The following is a 21,829-nucleotide window of genomic DNA, read 5'->3' as shown; positions in this document are numbered from 1 at the left end:
CCTTTGAAGTCACATTTACACAAATCACAGACAAACGCACGAACAAAACAAATATACATTACTAAAACCCAGTAACAGGAAACATGAAGTACACACAGAGGGCAGGTCTAGAGTCTATTTATTCTATAAATATAAATGTCAGTGTCATAAAACCCACTCAACTAACACTTTTGCAGAAAAAATCAAAATTGCAGTTAGATTTTTTGTTCCAAAGCTAGGAATATTGTCTTAAAGCTGATGTCACCTGCATAATCACTTACCTCTAATATGAATCCTGCTTGTATTCCTACAACAGTATGTGCTTCTTGCTTACTATAAAATAATTAACAGCTAGCCTCTTGTCCTGCTCTTTTAAGATGTCTTAACTACTCTGACTCTTCACATGATATCTATGATAATGTGTATTGTGAGTATTCATAATTTAAAATTAAATATTCTAGAGCAAATTGGTTTGTTTTGTAATGTAGGGTATTGCTATTTTACAAAGTGCTCATGCTCAAATCTTTTGTGGTTTCACCTGTCAACCATAAGAAAACAATGGTATACAATTAACAGAGAATCAAAACACCAATGTGGATTACAGTTAAAATATTTTTATTTGATTGGTCATGAATTTATAAGTAGATTTTTTCCAAGCAGTTAAAAATATATATATGGTAGGTAATATTGACACTGTTCTTGTTTTGTCTTAGGAGGAGAAAGAAAACTTGGGATTATGAAGACAGGTAAGTGGAGAAAAGTGTAATACAATATTAGATATAACTAATGCTGCTTATATTTTCACTTTGTTAGAGCATTTGAATGATTTAGAGAGATGCAACCTGCTATCTATTATTTTTACTCCAGATGTCTACCTTTGTTCCGATACTTCTCAACCAATTCTGTGAGACGTGCTTGATACAATCAGCACAACTGAGTAAAGCTGCTGCCAAACAATTAGTAGAAATCATATTATATTAGGGATTATCATGCAAAACGCATATACTGTTCTATCACTGAAGTCATACATACATTCCAGTTTAGTATATATTGTAACAATGTTGTCCATGGATTAAGGTCTCCATCAAACTTCTTTAGCAACCAAGCAAGCCAGTTCAAATCTGGAACCAACTCAATGTTTTTACTTCATCCAGTCCTATTTAAATTAGTTCCCAACCAATTGACACTCCCACCAAGAATTTGATTACATGGCTACTGTACATGACGAGACTATAATCTTCCATCCCATAGGAGGAACCAGCTGTAACGATTATTTTAAATCGCCCTTTGGTTTAGGACAGTTGCATTGACTGGTTGTATCACTGGTACTGAATGAAGTGATAATGATATGGTCTCAGATTTGAACTAGGCTTAGATCGCTAGCCCTCAAGGGGAACTCGATGGAGACTGTAATTTATGGACAGCCCTCGTATTTCATAATAGCTTCATTTTCAGAGGAACCCACAATGGTCAAGTCTAATACTACACATGGTTTCACAACTTATAAGTTACTATATAAGTTTTACCATTCATGGATCTGAGTTTATAGTACACTAATGTGTTTTTGTAAAAAAATATGTGAAACTCGGAATAAAAATAATATGATTTAATTTGACGTTATTCTACAAGGTTTTAGGAATAATCTAGTATGATCACGGTATTATGTTGTAGGTTTGTTTGATTTAGATGAGCCCTAATTTTAACTTTGTATCACAGTCAGACAACATGGTATGAAGACGGGTACACGGAGAGCTTTGAGACCCCGGAAAACACAAGAATCTACCCTCCTCAGCAATACAACACCCCTGTCACAAGAGCCACTCCCAACAAGCGCAACAAAGGTACAACTATTCTAAATAAAATCATCACAACTCATTAATTAGACCAAATTAACAAATATAAGTTTGCATTATAATGTCACAATTCTCTTTATAGTTTAAAAAATAACAATTATTCCTCAAAATCTACATCCTAAGGTCTATAACTCTCAGGCTAGTCTCTCAAACTTGAGGTGGTTATTAGGGTTTAGTCATGCCTCATAACTGACTTGACTTACTTATTGCCAGTGCCACCCTACTGTGCAAGATAACTAAATAGTCAGTGATTCACAGTTTTTGTTTACACCAAGCTAGTTCTAATAACATATCCAAACTCTGTTCGGTTTAACAAGCTAGAATAGGACCGCACCTTCCCTCAATTTGTTGTAAGAAGCAACTAACAAGTGTGTTGGGAGATCCTTCATTTCATGCTCAAGACATTTTCCGAGGCCAAGCTTTCTTCTTATATTTGGCTCGTTCCTCTAAATCGTTTTTCTTTCCTTTCATTTTTTCTCTTTCAATTTCATTTTAGGAGATTTTACTCCTTCTTTTTTAACCGGCGCACACTGAGGGGCCTTGGGAGTAGTGATGGCCGAATCCAGGAATTTTGAATCTCAAATCCGAATCCTACAAAAATTGAATCTCGAGTCCCAAAAATAATTAATTATAAATGGGGTTAGGGTAATTAAAAAAGCAAGAATGGAATGGAACCATTTAAAAAAAATACAACCATTAATGACTACCGTACTCTTTGCAATGAAAAGTTACGTAATTACTTTTGACACACGGCAAAAATAACAGACGACTAATCGGTTACATCTTTTAAAACCTACGTTTAAATCAAATGGTCGGTCGGTATACTTTATTTGGACGGAAAATATTTATTATTGGTTGTTTATGGTTGTTGTAAGTACACTTGTTAATTTAAAATTCGTTGATCGATAGTATAGGCATACTCTGTTCATAGAATTTTAAATAACATATTAAATACTACACATCAATTCAATCCACAGGCGAGCCTCGATTAGGAATCATATTATTGTGTAACTTTAATCATTGTGTCGTCTAGTGTCTACGAGTCTACGGTACAGTTCCGCCAATTGCTTGCTACACAACGCAGACAAATACTTATTGCGGGTGGTCAAGGTTAAGTCGATGATACCGGCATTGGTAGCAATAGTTGCTCGAATGCTCGCACTGAACTAGAGCTACAACCTACAACCGAAGGTAGCACGGAATACTGAATGCGGGAATTGAGATATGTTGGCCACCATATGTACTAGGGGAATATTACAATGAAACTAGGGGATTGTGTGGGATTACAACTAAGCCAACAGCCAATGAGCTGGTTGATTCTTCTAGTGGTACCAACATAACAACATTTTACAGCGGCTCGATTTTCTAGCAGAGTTGCCGTGCCTGTGCTACCTCCATTTGGATTTTTTCAGTCTACGACTATTTCGTTTTGTAAAAAGCAAGAACGGTTCGCTGATTCCATTACTTATCAGACTTGGTTACAATAAATAACAGAGAGCGCATGATAATTTTGGGCCGGCATAAACTACGCCAGTTGTCTGACTCAGAATGTAAACGAACAACAAAACATTGACCATTGCTCCTTAAAAATATAAGTTTTTTTAGGAAACGGTATCGAAAGTTGTGAGTAATATTTCATTTCAGAACTGGTATCGAATCGAGAAATTCTGTTATTGGCCTATCCCTATTTTTAAAATACAATTAATATTAGACTAGGACGTAGTTCAAGCCATTGCCATATGGTAAATACTGGGTGGCGCAAAAAGAACGCATGGATTTTGAAATGCTATAAGTTTGTTTATTATAAACACACAATACTTCTTATAATACCAATAACTTACAACCAGCAATAAATCCAATTTAAGAATTGGTCATTGTGAAATCCAAAGTACCTTTTTAGGTTTTGAAAATAACATCGGAGAGGTGGCGTCCTTCTGCATTCATGCACATCAAAAGTCTCTCTTCAAAATTCTCCATAACTTTTGTCAGAGTGTCCAGTGATACTGCAACAATTTCTTCACATATTGCAGCCTTTAACTCCTCAATAGACTGTGGTTTACAACAGTACACTTTGAATTTCAGATGACCCCATAAGAAGAAGTCGCATGGTGATAGGTCTGGCGAGCGTGCAGGCCAATTGAGATCACCAAAACGTGAAATCACTTGATTAGGAAACATTTCTCTTACGACTTCCATGGATGTATTGCTCGTGTGGGCTGTGGCTCCATCCTGTTGAAACCATATGTCTGCCATATCGATCCCCAAAGCTTCAAGTTGTGGCTGCAAAAATGTGCATAGCATTTCAAAATAACGTTGAGAATTATCTGTAACAGTTGCACCATCCTCTTCAAAAAAGTAAGGTCCTACGATACCAACTTTTGAGACCCCACACCACACTGTAACTTTGGGACTATGCAGTTGTTTCTGATGCATTTCTCGAGGATTGTTAGCTGCCCAATAGCGGCAGTTCTGCTTATATGCGACGCTCAGTAGCGAACGTGTTAATCTCTGTAATCCACCTAAAGTCACTCTTGCTATTCCACAACTTGTCAATTATTTTCTTGCTTCTATTTTCCGGGGTCCTTAAAAGATGTCCAATGAATGAAATTCTTTTCTTTTCTGAAAAAAAGATCATCTATGTAGTTTATATATGAACAAAAAAAGTATATGTAATAAAATACACACACAAAAAAGAGGGGGGAGGGTTTTCCCCGATCTCTGAAAAAAAGATACCGGTTGGCCTAACCTGAGAAAATTTCCTGTGAGCACCCTTGATTGTAAAGGCAAAAGAGGTTACTGCAATTGAGGTTGATAGTAGCGTCCACTCATTCTACCTACAGAAGATTTGTTGCTTGGAACTTCATGGACGCAAAAAAAAGTTGAACTTAGTAGATACGATTAAACAAACTCATAAAAGCTGAGGTGATCATCAGGAGGATAGGGTAGGAGGATGGGTAAGGATACTCAGCAAACTTATTGATATTTCTCAAGCCTTCATTAATAACGTCTGCACTACAATTCCTAATCTAATTGTATACACCTATTTTAATATGGTTATAGGGTTTTGATTTGTACCAAATCTTATGTTTGACATATTCCAGGTCCCAACACAAACAGAAGACCCAGCCTGGAACGCCAGACAACTCTGTATGATGATCCTTACAATTCATACGAGGAAAAGTACTACGATGCAGATGCATATCCTCAGACTGACAGGTATTTTAGATAGTTTAACAACATACTGCGAGGACTAGTTCAGAATTAAATATGAGGAAACGGTTCTATGTCAAAAAAAGAGAACATAAAGAATGAAACTTTTCCAAAATTTCATCATATTCATAAACCAGATTCACAATTTTGTATTTTTCATAAACATATTTTAGCTTTGAATTGTTCCAACCGATCTTGATGAAACTTGGTAGGCCTATGTATGTTAAATTGAAGAGATCCATATAAAAAAAAACTATTAATTTTGACTAATTTAAAAGCTTTAAATGATGGCCGTTTTAATTTTCAACATTTCAATTGGGAAAAAAACTATTTAAATAAAAAAGGATAAAAACGCTTTTAATTGGCATTTTAAATCTCCTATCAAATGACACCAAGTTAAAACAAATCAAATAAAAAATTGCTGAAATGCTGTAAAATGACACTTTTAGTTGTAAAATGAGGTAGAATAAGGCTAAAGCCCCGTGTACACGTAGCTAGTTTACTAGCAGCTAATATTCGCTACTAGCACTAGCTGGGCACACTAGCGCGAAAATTCCCATCTACACGTGGCTAGTTATTGGCGCTAGTCATGTAGAAGTGAAGTGTTCATTGGTCGCAATAGCGATTACATTTTAGCACAAAATGTCTTCTGTTCCCTTAAATCGAAATGTTTTGAGACAAATTTTAAGAATTGGTGTACAAGAGTTGTGTGAACATGAACTTAATCAAAAGAGACGATCTGTGTGGGTTTGAAAGTGAATTATGAGGCGAGAACTTTTTGGTGCGTCCAATACTCTTTTAAGAGATCTGGCATTGGAAGACCCTACAGAGTACTTTAAGTTTAAGTACTTTAAGTACTAAGTACTTTAGGTAACAAACACTTCTACTTGTCAGACAAACAACAACTGATGCACTATCACTGGCGTATGGCGAGTGGTGATTAGCACTAGCAGAAGTGCAAATACCCCGCTAGTACCTCGCTAATTTGCTAGCGCTAGTGGTCACGTGACCACCCCCTCCACTTATTAGCGCTAGTAATATCAAACATGTTCAAAACGACTAGCAGCGAGTAAAATGCTAGCGCGCTAGTAATTTTTTACGCTAATAGACCGTTTACACGGAGCAAATTTATTACCACTAATTAACGCTAATACTAGCCTCGTGTACACGGGGCTTAAGCTAGTAAGGTTCCACTTCATTTTGGTTACAACCAGAACCTTTTCCTATAGGAACTTGTGTCTAACATATCAGAGGAACCGCCAAACTTCAATTTCGAGTCTTGGTTATTATTGGTTTCATGAAGATCGGGTGGAGTTTACTGTCTACTCACGGGACACCCTGTATTGAGTTTTTTAAGCTTATAGGCCTATTCTATTTAAAGTGTGCCAAAACAGTGATTATTGTCAATGGAGTTAATGTATTTGATTTCTTTCAGCACAAGTTACAACCAGGGGCAAAATTACAACCAAGACTACTACAATTCTACAAACTACGGCTACCAGGATGATAGCAGGTTTGTCTGTAGATCTTACTTACTTTCTTACTACCGAGGCGTTAGAAACATCATGATGCTATATATATCATCATCTTACATACGGTAATGTTCTAGTTACCATTATTTGCGATTGCTATTTTTTGGCATACATGCAACTATGAGTGTGTTAATTATATTTCTGGACTGGCTGGTCTTAGGAAAACAAATGTATAGAAGCGGTTTAAGTGGTTAAAAAATCTTATATTTTCCAATGTTTTCCTTATGATTCGATACAATGCTGCCAGCGAGTATCCACTAACAGGAAGGCTTCATGGAGTTTATCTATTGGAATGATGTTCAGAATCTTTGTCGAAGCCCTTTGAACTGTTGCGACAGTGCCAAACCGCTTCCCTTTCAAGTCCATATTCAATGGGAGAATGAAAAGAAGTCACTGGGGTGAGGTCCAGGTTCTAGGATGGCCGTGGAAGTGTTGCCAAGTTGTTTCGGGCCAAAATCTGAACTGCTACTAGACGCTGCATGAGCCTCATCATAAAATCCTCAGAAACCAAATGAAACATTGTAGCTCAATGTTATTCTTTCCGTAATGAGCCTAATGCTCAAGCTTGCGTCACTGTTCAACACTTACAAAATTTGGCCAGATTTTCATGGTTTTGAGTCGTTGCAGGCCTTCCAGTATGAACAAAGTCTTTGAGGCCATCTTTAAGCCGCTTGTGCTACATGAAAACTATGGCACGTTAATATTACGTCTTCCTTGTGGGCCTGCTGAAGCATCTAAAGCGTTTCCACACCGTTCTTGTCATAGAATTTTATAGAAAACCGCTGTTTCTTCACACGCTGAATTTAGACTCTCACAATGTTTTGACATGATCACAAAACACTCTCTAAGTTTATGCGTGATACTTTAACTTAAGCGTCTCGACGGTTACCTACCGCCCTTCACCCAGCCAGGGCCACGTGACCAGTCAGGAAGCACAGGAAATAATCAATCTTGAAACTTATCAACTCAACCTTTATGTTCTATTAGGTAAATACACCTGCTGCAGAAAACCTGCAGGCTAAGCGAATTACAATTTGTCTGATTGGATTTATGCTAGGGTATATATTTCTATAAGCTAGACATATTTATCCCCCATGTAAATTACGTTATATTTCAGGTTAGGTTTGTTGCTACGGGGAGGGTAAAAAGTATTTTTTTTTTACCAAACGTTAATGGTGTAGGATGAAATAAATAAATTTGCCAAATTCCATCAACATGTATATCCATAAAAAAATAAACTACAACAGTATTCTCCATAAGAATAAATAATAAAAAAATATTTTTTTTTTTATTGTCTACGTTACCGGTACCTTTAATTGTAGATAAACACTTCAATATACAAAATTTTTAGTTTTTAAGCTCTACACAATGGGTGTTATAAGAATGGAAATTTCCATGTTTAGGGAACACATTTTATCAACCCAATTTTTGAAGTTTTAAAACTCCCATAATACCTCATTCCTATGGCCCGATCTTGCCGGTTTGCGAACTCATTCAATTTTATCCCTCTCAAATGAAGCCAAATTTAAATAAAATCGTACCAAAATTACTCAAGTTACGGTATCACGTTTACGGACACATATTTGTAAAATATACATAACTTACATTGTATAAATTTTTTTTGGTCTCAGAGAACATTAAAATTAAAAAGTACCAAGGCCCACAACAAGAGAAAAAGGACTCTCCATTTGGGGACATCCTGGATGTTCCATGATTATTGCAAAGTAACCAACAATCTCAGCCATTATTTCCCTGTTATTAAGGAGTGCTATAACCTTTAAAATAACGCCCGGGAAAATTTTCCTGTCCCTAATTGCAGCCTCTATGGAGTTGAAACTTATTGTTGAATGCAGCTTGAATATCCATAAGTACCTCTGAGAGGACCTTTTGATGCTCCAGTGTCTTCTATGATTATCATTACCTTTAAAATACACACTCTCTGTGTTGCCATATAAAACTCATATAATCTATGCATGGATCCGAGGTTTTAATCAAATTATCTTGGCTTGAGATCAGTTTCTTTTGGCCTGTGAACAAACTATTTGGACACCTTTCTTCATCCTACACTATCTAATCCTACATTCATCAGCTTTAAAAACATTCATCCAAGTGTGTGTAGCTGACTTAATCAATACACTATTTAATATTTCATAACTGTTGCTTTTTTCCAGATATGGTCAAGAAGAAGAGGATCGGCAATGGGACTCGGGGGGAGGGGGTGGGGGACAGGGGCAGGACTATTACTATAGCAACTACTACCGTCAAAATAGATATGAAAACAAGATCAACCGATCGCGAACGAAAAGAAGTTCCAGTAACCGAGAATTGACCAGAGGGTTCTCCGAGTCTATGGATGATGATGTAAGGTTTTAATTAGTTTGTATTGCACAATAGTACCTAGTTAATCCGGCGTAAACGGTTAGCCAGTCTGCAAGATTTAGGAAAAAGGCCGGACTATTGAAAGACCAATTGAATCGTTGAACTAGATTTAAAATTTCTAAATTCGAGACAGCTAAACCTCCTGCAAAAGTGTAACGGCAAAAGTAAACAAAAATAATAACAACCAATAATTAATTCCAGTCTAGTTGTTATGAGCTTTTTCCTTTTTGTATTGAGTGGATGCTGGCAAGTGCGACAACTTGTCTGAGATCAGTAAAGAAAACTCATTATAACAATTCAAGATGTTTTTCTCATGTTTTTCATCAAAATTTTATTATTTCAGTAACAGTATTGTCTATTAATGAAGTTTAGTGGAAGCATTTCTTATTCTTTCTAAGGCATATCCCCCCCCCCTTGCACTAAGTGTTATTTGGAAGTTAACTCAGAGATTATTCCCTTAAGATGGATTTTGCCATTAAATTTGAGGTTTTTAGCAATATATTGATGTTAGTTTTTATAAGTCAATATTAATAACCAATTGTGTTTCACAGGTTTACTATTCCACCCAACAAAGCTATGAAGATGAAAACTACCAAGTGAGAAATGACTTTAGTGGTAGCACAGCTCGAAGAAAACAGTTCAACAGCAGCAGATCTCAGTCGATGAGTCAACAAATCAATGACGATTACGATCCGGACTTCCCTCCGCCTAGAAGTAGAAATAAACCTAAAAAGCTTCCACAGATTCCAGTGAAAATAAAACCTTCTCCCTCTTTGCCACCTACTCCAGTCAAAACGCAACAACACAAACCTGCAAAAAGAACAGGATCTTTAGAATACCAAGAACCTCAAGAAGAAGTTAACTATTACCAAGATACGCGCAACAAACAAATTGACTACAATGAAGACTACAACTATGCATATCAGAGCACAGATAATCTAATACCTACTCAACCGGAGGTCATCATACCTTCAAACCAATACAAAGATACGGTAACTAGTAGAGTAACAAATCAACAAGCGTATCAAGATGCGTATCAAGATACCAATCAACAAGTATATGAAAGGAATAATCAGCAAAGTTATCAAGCAATTAATCAACAAGGATATCAAACCAACCAACAAGCTTACTCAACACAGAATCAACAGGGCTATCAAACCACTAATCAACAGAACTACCAAACAACAGATCAACAAGCTTATCCAACTATAAATCAGCAAGGTTATCAAGAACCTACATACAACTATTATGGAGAAAAACCTCCAACGGTCCAAGTACAAAGGCCTGAAGAAGATCAGCAGACTCTGAGCAGGAGAGACACGCTGAAGAAGCAGTTTCAAGGTAGGCAGAGACTGGAGAGTCCAAGAATATTCCAACAAAATACAGACTCACTGGAATCTAAAGATGACGATCTCAGGGATTCCTTTGAAACTGCAATGTCTTCCGTTAGCGCTCAGGGACACCAGAGCTTTAATAGTGAATACACACCCGTGCCTGAACCCAACACAATGACTGATAAACTCGATAGGTACAATAACGTCTCGGTCCATGAGAAAGGTTACAGTAATAGTTCTATCATGGACATTAAAAACGATAGATACAATCATTTAGCGCAAGAAAACGATAGATATTCCAATTCAATACAAGAAAAAGATATATTGAACGATACGGTGCAAGAAAATCATGGTTTGACTCAAGAAATGATAAACGATAGATATAATAATATACAGGAGAAAAACGATAGGTACGGTAGTACGTTAGTAGATAAGAATGATAGGTATGGTAGCAACAGTCATATCAATAGAGAGGACCTTGATATTTACGGCTCTGGTCCTGGTGTAATCGGGCCAGCAATACCAGAACGGAACAGTTCCAGAAACAATAGTCTTCAGCTAAGAGAGCAAGTTTTGTCTCAGAAACCATCTCCTGTTGCCACTCCTACCTCTAACTTTCCAAGCCAAAACCACAACCAGAGAATTCTTCAACGGCAACCGGAATCATTAGATAGTTATATCGAAGAGGACATTCTTCAGGATACAAAAGAGTATTCTAGAGATTCTCCCGTGTCTGTGGTTGATCGCTATCCTCCAGACACCAACTCACTTATCGAGCCTTACCGTGCTACAACTCCCAAACCAACATCGCCCTCACCACCCAAGCGACAAGACACGTTAGATGAAGATTATGATCAGTCTTATGAGCAATCCTTCGATCAGCCAGGAGATGATTATGTGATAGAAGAAATGCCTCCACCGATTGAGCAGAAATCTTCGTTTGGAGAACAAGAAATCGTCACTGGAGATCAGCCAAAGAGGAAGAAGACGGCCAAGGAGCGGTGGCACTGGGCGTACAACAAAATCATCCACCAACTAAACGTGAGTTAAAAATTTATCTTCACATTCAATCATTTAAGCCTCTGAACTACTGAAGAAACTTGGTTTAAATTACCTTGTTAGCCAATTAATCCAAAATACAGGTCGTAATAATTTCAAGCAAATTTCATTGCATCTTTAATTCCTAAATCATTAAAAACATAAGGCCAAAAAAAAAAAAAAATTGATTTGGAAAAAACATTTAGGCCTCAAATAATTATAGTTGTTGGATGTAAGTACACTGTACAGAGGTTGAGTCTAGACCCAACATTTTAAAATTTGACTCCATTTACTCTTTATCAATCCTATCTAAATTTTATCTAAATCATTTGAAGACACTGCAAACTTGGGAACTTCAGTCTAGGTTTAGAAAATGTTGCAATGTAGATAAAAAAAAAACATTTCTCAAGTGCAGTAAAGGCAGTTTGCACTTGTGTTACACGTTATATTTTTCCTAGAGTTACTATAAGGCAAATAAATAATTAGTCTTTCAAACACTGTACAACACGTTTTTAGGTTAGGTTTAATCCAAACACTGAAGGAAATGGGAAGCGCTTCACCAGCTGATCGTAGTCAATCTTTAAGTGTTGCCAACCTATTTCCAAGCGTACACGGATTACGTGCATAATGAAAGTGTGCTGTTTGTGTTTTTTTGGTTGGAATACTGGTGTGCGATAAAGTAAAAAGTGTGCACCAAAGTAAGTAAGAATGCAGCAATTAGCAGCTTTCTGTACTATAATCAGTACAAGGAAGCCCACTTTGTCTGGTGATTGTAGGAAAATTAATATTTCACACCTTTTTTATAGAGATACTGTACTTAAAATAGTAACCCTCATGCATTGTCTCTCACATTATACTTCGTTCACAACAGGGGCGTATATAAGGGGGGGGGGGGGAGGGCCTAACTTAACTTTTGGGTTTATTAATTTATGGCTGAACATCAAACCAAACTGAACATTCACAGAAAACGTTTATTAATTTATAAAGTCAATTGATGATAGGCCCAAACCTACCTTCCAAGATAAGTAAGTTATTTGCAAAAGAATATAAAAAGTTAAAATATAACAGTAAAAAGTCAACAAAATAGTTTTTCCATCGGTTTTCCATTGATTATTACCCAAATGACTATCATATGGTCATAATTCTTGACTTCTTTTTGAGATAGACAGTAAAGTTGTGCTTGTAACTGTTCACAGCAGTGTGTTTACCACACTGTTCACAGCAGAAACTAAAGTCCTTTCGATCCTTTTTCATTTCCTACCAGACACATCATAAATACAAATAATGTAATTTACCACAAGAAATTCGGATCCTCTTTTAAAAAACATTCCAAGTTCAAAATAGTAAAGAAAGCTAAGCTAGGTCTAATCAAACAACTAAGTGAACTGAAACGAAGCAGGACTTGGGACGGGACCAGGAGAGCTAAACAAAACAGACGTCAGATCGCATAGTCACCAAGAAAAGCTAGTTCTTTTTTATCAGCGATGGCCTGTTTTTATCGTTTGCCATAAGTGATCAGTCAGGTTGTAGACGCTTGTGCTTCCAGACCGACTCGAGCTCCCGCCCGTCGCCTGGCTATCTTCGCTTGCAGCAGTGACTGCTAGAGACCAGAGCATATCTACCGGCGACAGGGGAGGGGAGTTAGAATAGTTCAGTCAATTCAGTGTGGTAGCCATCGTTATTGTTTGTCAGGCCTATTTAAATCTGTTCGACGTTGTACTGATATGTTAACGTTTTGCAGTTAGCACAAAAACTTATACAGTAGTTAGAACTCCTCCGAATATGATAATCACAATCACGTAGGTATTTGATTCCCATAGGTTTGGATAAGTGTTTACAGATGGAACGACACACTGTTAAATCTTGATCAATGTTTATTGATTTAGTAATTGAGATATTTTCTTCATTTGGCTTGAATAGATACATTTTTAAAATTTAATGGACCAATTTAATGATACAGCGTGATCTTGGTAAAGGAAACTTCACATTTAGCGCAAATTACCGCAGCAAATCTTAGATAAAGTCGTAGCGTGTCTACTTGAAATGACTTAACTAACCTTAAATTAATCTCGGCCCCCTCCAAAAAATTTTCTATATCTGCCACTGGTCACAAAATTATGCAGTTTAAGGAGAAGAAATTTATCCCCTCCACGTCTTGATCCCAACCAACGGGTGGAGGGGGGGGTAGGCCCCAGGCCCCGCACCAACATAGGCCTCCAAATCAGGGCCGTTTTCCCCTAATGGCGTACACGGCGGTTGCCCAGGGCCTCAGCCTAGGAAGGGGCCTCACTTAGAAAGAATGTTTTATTATTTATATGAGTTTTTTTATTGAAAAGATGTGGTTACGGCTACATAGAAGTGGTGAAAATATATTGATACTGTAATAATTAGAGTACTTGCTGAACATTTAGCTACACAGTATGAGAGATAAAACACAACCATGAAAAGATTAGACTGTGTGGTATTTTCATTCAACTTCAATAAATTTTCTTATAAAGGATCAAAACTGATATTCGGTAGCTTTTTTATGTAGTTAGATTATACCCAGGATTACATAAAATAAAATAGAATAACCAAGAACAACCAGTTACAAAGAGAACATTATTATTCTGAGCATTGGAGTGATTAGCAACTGATTGCTCCCCGACAAAACACGCTGTAATCATTGTAGCTTGTATGTTCGGGTGATTGTACTGTTGTAACTGCTGGAAAACCATCATAATTACATTGTCCACTTGATGAAGTTGTAACAATCGGTAATAGAATAATCATCTTCTGTGTTGAGTAGACTTCTTTGTTATTTAAACAAGTTATTTATTACCTCTACAACATTTCTGGGTACGGTACAACTTTTAAAGATTTCTTGAAAAGTTTATTTGTTTTTAATTTTGAAGAAAAGAAATTGTCCAATTTAAATTTAAAGAAACACCATGAGCAGTACAATCGCTAGAATTGCCAGATTTTGGCTAAGTGTATATATAGACTAGTATATAGTCAACGGCAGATCTCAAACATAAGCTTTGGTTGGAGGGAGATGGGGTGTGGGGGCTATCGCCTTATAATGGGAACTTATTTTCGTTTGATTTGGATGTATATACACAGATTCTCATTGTGACACGCTAAGGTCCTGAGAGATATTAATTTGTGCCCCTTACCTGCCAGAGAATTTTTCCCCTCCTTGCAGCCCTATATGTTTTGCAAAGCATATGAACAATCGCCTAACTTTTGTGTTTATTTTGGTATCTACTCTACTCTTTCTGTGTCTGTGTATCTGTTATTATGGATAATTGCAAAAACTAATTATCCATCAAATCAGTACTTTGATAATTTCAAAATCAGTTTCATTGATTGCAATTTGGAGGTTTTCTGGTAATGGAACATATCTGGTTTTGTGGTTTTTAAGACCAGATTATTTACAATATGGTACATGAAGAGCTTTAGGGTGTTGTTATGGAGGGAAAATTCAATCACAGAAATAGCTCGTTTGTCAAAACCGAAGGAAGCAAATTTCTTTATTCTTATGTTTTGTCTTGATATCCAAGTGGTCAAAGACCACAGACTGTTAAGCGCTTGATTATCTTAGGCCCCTATTACACGAGGTAGCCTGGCGACGTCGCCAGCGACCAAACTGGCTACTCAGCTTGTCATGGGGCATTGATTCTTATGGATGTTATTACACGAGGGTAGCCAGCGACGCAGCCACACTTTGGCGACCGACTGGCTACCGAGCCCCGTCGCCACTGTGGTAGCCACTGGCTACCCATATTGGCGACGCTGCGTTGTAGCATATGGAGCTTATTACACTAGGTCGCCAGTATCACGTCGCCACTCGGTTAGTTCATATCACGGGGGTACTTGCACACTGTTGTGTTGCGTTCTGTTGTGTTGTGAGTGTGTAAATTGTTCACTTCAGTTGATAAAATGTCTATATCATCCTTTACGACTCGAAGAAACTGGATTGTGACATACGAAAATAATTTAAACATTTTTTATTGTCCGCACAGAGCTCATCAAAAAGGGTGTAATATAACCCTTTTGATTCTCTTGCACTAAGCATTGGATGAACGTACATTTTTCTCTTCCTTTGCCTCATTTTCTTCAGAAGTAACAGAAGGAGAAGATACTTATAATCACTCATTATTCACTGTAAACACCGCTCATAACAAGTACAAGTGCAAGACAAGCACTCACAACAACGGCGCCACGGCGGTAAAATTCTGGCTACTCAACTGGCTACTCAACTGGTTATAGGTTTGGTGGCCAGTGCGTCGCCAGCTACTGCCGCTGGCGACGTCGCCAGGCTACCTCGTGTAATAGGGGCCTTAGGGTGGCTGGTTTGGTACCTAGTGTGGTCAATTCTGGACATGGAGGCCACTCGGCTTTGGCCCAAAAATAAAAATCAATGGCGTAAAACACACTTAAAACGGCAACAAGAATAGTGAAGGGCTTATAACTTCATCAGTTCAAGTACACATTTCTCTATGTGTTTCATTAAAATTGTGTGCATGGAAAATAAATTACCAATCAATCAATTTAGGCTACTAATTACTAAATACTAATTAGCTAAAACAGAATTCAGCACTTAAAAACGTTTTTAGTAGAGGAAACAAATAGCATAATAGATAAAATAGTAAACAATTAACAATTCTGTGATAGTGATGAAGTAAAAACAAGCAATCAAGAAGATAAAGTGTGTCTGGCAGCCATAGATCAATGATGTGGGTTGTTAATGACAAGATGGGGTAGTGGGTTAATTGATAGACCAGGATGATTGATTCATGCTTCTAACCCGCTTCTTGATGAAACCGATTCCACCAACCGGAATTACCAATGAAAAATCCGAGATGTGTCCCCAAGTTTTAGATTTAGGTGCTTCAACTACAGACATCCTTTGTTATTAGTTATATCGGTAACTGTCGGTAGTTGTATTTATTGCTAATGATTTGTGAACAAATCCATCTTTAGTTATTCAATTTGAAGAAGTTATTTCAAGTTTTTGATATGATATGAGTAGTTCAATTATATTGTGTAAAACTGTAAAGCATGCTCAGTTAAAAGTTTACTTATTATCCATAGCTTTACTATTATCCATTATGTAGCCGTAACCACCTCTCAAAAAAAATATATATATATATATATCTATAAATAATAAAACATTCTTCCCGAGTGAGGCCCATTCCTAGGCCGAGGCCCTGGGCAATTGCAGTGTAGGGGAATACGGCCCTGATTTGGGGGCCTATGTTGGTGCGGGGCCTGGGACCCCCCCCCCCCCACCTGTCTGTACGCCACTGGGATCAAGACGTGGAGGGGATAAATTTCTTCTCCCTAAACTGCCTAATTTTGTGAACAAAGTATAACATGAGAGATATAGTATAAGGGTTACTATTTTAAGTATCTCCATAAAAAAGGTGTGAAATATTAATTTTCTAACAATCACCCGACAAAGTGGGCTTCCTTGCACTGATTATAGTATGGAAAGCTACTAATTGCTGCATTTACTTACTTTGGTGCACACTTTTTACTTTAACTATGTTGCAGGTAACATTTTGGCAATTCCCTGTGGCAGCAACCCTAATTACCTATAAAACCTAATTTTTATTTTACAAAAAGGGAATAAATCTTAAAATTATAAGGAGATATTTTAGTTGTCCGCATGTTTTCTGTGGCGATGGTATTTGAGTTACATAAGCATTAGTCATAAGTTTTCAGAAAATATAATGAGAGTCTTAAATGGTAATTCTTTAAAAATATTTGTCTGTGGTTGGTTGTTCTATGATTGGTAATGATGATAAACATACTAAGTCACATTGTATTGTTGTTATTTTTATTACAATTTAAAATCATAAAAATTAGTGGACAATTCAAATCTTTATACATTATACTGGTTTGCTACACTCTAATGATACTCATCCCAAAATAATATAAACCTTCAACCTTTGTCAAAATCATACAAATACAGCAACATCTGTAGTCATTAGTTTGATATCATTAGGGACTGCATTTCCCTCGTTATATTGTTGCATTTGCTGTGCAAGTTAAATTTAATGCAGATGGTTCCATAACTATAATACTCGTTAGCTATTGGTTGGAAAACTTAAATACCCCTGTTGCAGCAAACCTGTATGTTAAGGGAAAGTTTAGATAGATTAATTTTTGGAACTATTTTTACAGGCAAGGGAATTTTCTTATTTGTTTTTAATTTTACATGACAACCAACGAAACTGAGAAGAAAACGACTTACCACCAAGTAGGTCTTTGAATTCACCTATTTATTTGAAAAGGCTTAACTTCTTGAGCAACTGGTGGGCTGCTTTGTTTTTGTCTTCTGGAGTCCTTAAAACAATAAAATGCAATGGTTTTGGAATTAAGAGACTAGAAAAATTACAGTATAATAAGGGCAACGCCATAGGGAAATTTTCTAAAGAATTAATTAATTAAAATTAACTTTGTGAAGTTAAGGCGTACCCGGCGTATGGACAAAAAAAGTACTTTAGAAATTATAATATATATAGATTGTTATGTTTGAATCCAAACAATGTCAATGATTATCCTTCTTCACAAAATGTAGGGAGTTTAGGGGAGGAAATCTTTCCCCTCCATTTAGCCCTAACGAACAAGCACAACAGCTAAGGTTTGCAAAAACGTCAATCAGCTGCAATATATAAAAAAAATTGTTGGTTAACTTCCGTCTAAATTTTGGGAATGAAGTATATGTTTATTATACTAGAATTATTTCAGCTCAGAAGGTCAATTTTATAAGTTAAACTTGTAAGGTTTCCTTAGACTTGTTTTAATCATTTTAGTATAAATGTTATTTGATTGAATGTTTGTAATTAAATCTATTGATTTCACCTTTTCAAAAAGTGTTTTGATAAAAGTAGGTCAACCTCAATTTACTTCAATATAATATCTAGGGACTTTAAAGGATTTTACTACTGTATGCCAAACACTAGTCCATATAAGCTTTTTATTATTTATTTGATGAATCCTTAATTTTGAAATCTTTTTAAAAATCATTAACATTATTTCAAGCTAAAGCCAAAATAAAATGTCTCCAGCCGAACCAGATAATATGTTGTGTAGTTTTATAAACAAAGTTTTTCAGTCTAAGATAAAGGAAGCTAAAATAATATTGTATGTGTGAAGAAGCGAATGGTTTTATATGAAAAAGGTAGAAAATTGTAAGCCAAGTGACAGAAAATATTTCTCGAGATTTTAAGAAACACCAAAAATGAATACTTATAACAAAGCTTCAGGCAAAACGTTACTCTGTGTTGAGATTACTCATGTTTAAAGAGAACTCTTTGCCATTTGTTGTAAAAATGGATGGTGTTTCAAAGCATGAAATTTTCTTTTCAACCCTATTCTTTACAAACAAGTTTATACTTTATGAAAGGAAACAACTTTCAAATTCTTTACCCTTTTAGTGAATTTCCCATATAGGGAATAAGCTATTACCGTAGTACTCATGGTAGACCTGGACCTGGGACCGATTTACTTTTTCCATTTTGAGGTCCCTAGAGGCCAAAAACACCATCCGTTCAAATTCATATATGTATATATTTAAATATATATATGTGTGTCCGTTAGCACGATAACTCGAGCAAAAATGATCCGATTTTGATGAAATTTGGTATAAACGTGTAAACCTACATTTATTTGAACAAGTTCTCGAACCAGCATGATCGAACTATGAGAACAGGGGTTTATGGGGTAAACATTTGTTTTTCTCATTATTGACCATTTATTTATAAACTATTTTGTAGAGCTTAAAAAAAAACAAATAATATAGTATCTTACTAAACTAACATTTTACAGCATTTTTTAACATTTTTTTTTGCAGCAAACCTTTGTACTCGTTAAACTAATTATATTTAAATAAGGAATTAATGTGACATTTTGAAGGAAACATTTTAGTGTAAATCCAATCAGGCAAATGGAAATTCGCTTAGTCTGCAGGTTTGCTGCGGTGGGGTTATTTTTTTAAAAGGTCTTTGGTTTGTTTTGGGTAGATTTATAAATATTGTATTTGCATTCCAAGTAGTCACAGGGTTCGGAAATAGTTAAATATTTTGAGAAAAAAATAATATTAAGGTCGTGATGTGTGGGTGAAAAGGTAATTAGGTTAAAACAATATAAACTCTAATGGGTTTTAAAAGTCAAATTGACTGAATTTCCAACTACTTTATATAATGAACTTTATGAAATGAAATGAGTATCATTTAATTATTGTTGTACCCTTCATTTTAAGCTCAAATTAATACATCGTTAAATCGGACAACGTGTATTTTTAACACTATGCATAAATTAACAATTTAAATTTAAAGTGCTATTGATGAAGGAACAGCTCAAATTTATTTGTAATGTAATCAATAGTTATGCTGTATTAAAATGTAATTTATCCATACGTATGTTTAAAAAAATATATTTCTAGAAATGATATAATCAATCAATAATATATATTTAATCACTAGGGCGTAAAGTCTTTTCAACACGAGCTGAAACACAATCTGGCCTGTGTGATGAACTTTATTTTTAGACATACTGCTCAATTTTGTTATCAAACTAAGCTAGACACTAAGCAACAATGAGCTACAATCTATTAAAACAATCGATGGATAGATGCGATTGATTCTAATCAAATTTTAGAAGTGAGCAACCGGTACAGATGATTTTAATTATTTAGAGTCTAGGTAGTTTTAGTATATTCATCACTAGAGCGTAGACTCTTTTCGGCACGCACTCAAGTTTCATAGTAGATATAGTAGTATGTTTTCTGTGGTTTCAGGGACCCACAATCAGCTGTGGTAAACTAAGTTGTAAACTTAAATAGCAATCAATTACATGTATCGAAATTATATACGGATTGTTTTTTAATCGGTTGTAGCTTATTTTTCGTTCTTGGCAATAGTTGGCCATATCGATAGTATAATGTATACTAACACAATCGTAATAGGTACGGTAGGCGAAATGATTATTTCTGTTTCGTAACTTAGTTTGCTTGAATAATGATGCAATGTGACGAAAAATATAGTTCTTCACACGGACAAAAAGTGTATCTTCAATCCTCGCTCGCTTCCCGACCTCGGCTTCTGAAATGAGTCACTTTACACCCTAGTGATGTACTATTATGAAAAAGAGTTTTTTATACAGTTATTTGTGTTTTTGTTTTCAGGTGAGTACTAATAACGTCTGGTGTTTATTTCTGTGAAATGTGGTAAGTGTGACACTACTTTTAATATAAATTTATTCTTGCTGAGTTTGGTTTATAAATATATTGAAAAGTTGTTAAAAAGCATTATTGTCACATTAAAAAAAATGTTGTTTGATTGCCATGGAGACCAATCAATATATTACAATCCACAAAGCCCGACCTCAGAACTTTAAAGGCCTGTGGAAAAGCCATTAGTCAAAATATCGAGACAAAAAAATGTCTATAACAATTCATGGAGTAAACCTCTTTGTGTTAGATTTCAGATCATTTTAGTCGGATGGTTTTTGTGGTAAAATGCATCTCATACTTATAAAAAGAGAGAACTCTTGCTAACAATGTTGAATTCAAATGACACCAAAAATGATTATGTCGAATCAAAAATGAAAAAAATGCAACCCCAATCATCTTACTCAAACTCGTAGTATATTTTACTACTCTGCTTTAATGCTGAATTGATATTGAATTACAATATCAGTTACTTGTCTAGGATAGAATGAATTACATTCTAAGAAATGTAAGAAAGAACGTAATTTATTATAATAAAATCACTATTAAATAAAAAAAAGTCACCAATGCAATGTACAATTCTCACGTTAAGACGGCATTTTAATTGTCTGTGTTTTTTTTTTCATAGATTTATTTTGTACTAGCTGTTGTACCCGTGCTTCGCAACGGAATGGACACTGAAGCGAAAGAATTTGATCTTGATTTCTGTTGTATAAAATAGTTACACATTCAACTTTGTTTTCAAAACATAACTCAATTGAAACTCTTAGTTTGACAAATATCTTTCTTTAAGGCTAGGCTAACTTATAAGGCTACATAGCACGAATTATATGAGGCGCTGATGCATTTATGGAAATGATGTACCCATACGATTCAATTTTCAAATGATAAGCTTTCTTAAACATTCATTTTGTTCATAAACGTACATAAAGTAAATAAGGAAAAATAATCGCACAACATAAAGCACTGTAGTAAAGAAAAAAAAAAAAAAAAAAAACTGTTTATATTGATTTCACATATAATTGATATATTTTACCGTAGCTAATGAGCTTTTTTCAAAGTTCAACCTTTAACTGCAGATCAGTGTGTATATATCACAATAATAAGCAAAACTAAACTAATGGAAAACTTGAATTACCTTTTGTTAGAAAACCTACCACTATTATTGTTAATCAGGGCACAAATTTCACAAATTTAAATATAAATCAACAACGAAATACATAGCAGTAATTATTTTAACTCGTTCCATGGTTCAAAACGTGTATGTATTTGCATTAAATTACA

At 35.5% G+C, this 21,829-nt stretch overlaps 2 protein-coding genes across 2 annotated transcripts in view; both read left to right on the top strand.

Annotated features, from left to right (window-relative positions):
* LOC129003290 (phorbol ester/diacylglycerol-binding protein unc-13-like) overlaps nucleotides 1-10,615 on the top strand; it is a 177,856-nt gene extending 167,241 nt beyond the window's left edge. The window contains exons 11-17 of the mRNA XM_054431580.1: nucleotides 693-725; nucleotides 1,696-1,820; nucleotides 4,934-5,048; nucleotides 6,478-6,555; nucleotides 8,746-8,935; nucleotides 9,505-10,497; nucleotides 10,565-10,615. Of these exons, the coding sequence (XP_054287555.1) occupies nucleotides 693-725; nucleotides 1,696-1,820; nucleotides 4,934-5,048; nucleotides 6,478-6,555; nucleotides 8,746-8,935; nucleotides 9,505-10,497; nucleotides 10,565-10,615 (1,585 nt within the window). The remainder of the gene's footprint in view (nucleotides 1-692; nucleotides 726-1,695; nucleotides 1,821-4,933; nucleotides 5,049-6,477; nucleotides 6,556-8,745; nucleotides 8,936-9,504; nucleotides 10,498-10,564) is intronic.
* On the top strand, nucleotides 10,585-20,585 carry LOC129002887 (uncharacterized). The gene is made up of 2 exons (XM_054430998.1): nucleotides 10,585-11,328; nucleotides 20,501-20,585. The coding sequence occupies exons 1-2, from the start codon at nucleotides 10,654-10,656 to the stop codon at nucleotides 20,534-20,536; spliced, it is 711 nt and encodes a 236-aa protein (XP_054286973.1). The 5' UTR covers nucleotides 10,585-10,653; the 3' UTR covers nucleotides 20,537-20,585.
* Nucleotides 20,586-21,829: the final 1,244 nt, after the last annotated feature.

The sequence above is a fragment of the Macrosteles quadrilineatus genome, unplaced genomic scaffold (assembly GCF_028750875.1).
Source record: "Macrosteles quadrilineatus isolate MER2022 unplaced genomic scaffold, UCM_ALF_1.0 Scaffold_9__3_contigs__length_116548681, whole genome shotgun sequence".
NCBI classification, from domain to species: Eukaryota; Metazoa; Arthropoda; class Insecta; order Hemiptera; family Cicadellidae; genus Macrosteles; species Macrosteles quadrilineatus.
This window is presented reverse-complemented; position numbering and strand designations above follow the sequence as displayed.

Bases quoted from the DNA above. Each gene is read 5' to 3' on its own strand.
- LOC129002887 (XM_054430998.1), top strand. From the start codon at position 10,654: ATGATAAACGATAGATATAATAATATACAGGAGAAAAACGATAGGTAC. The intron at 11,329-20,500 runs GTGAGTTAAAAA...TTTTGTTTTCAG, and splicing joins AAATCATCCACCAACTAAAC to GTGAGTACTAATAACGTCTG.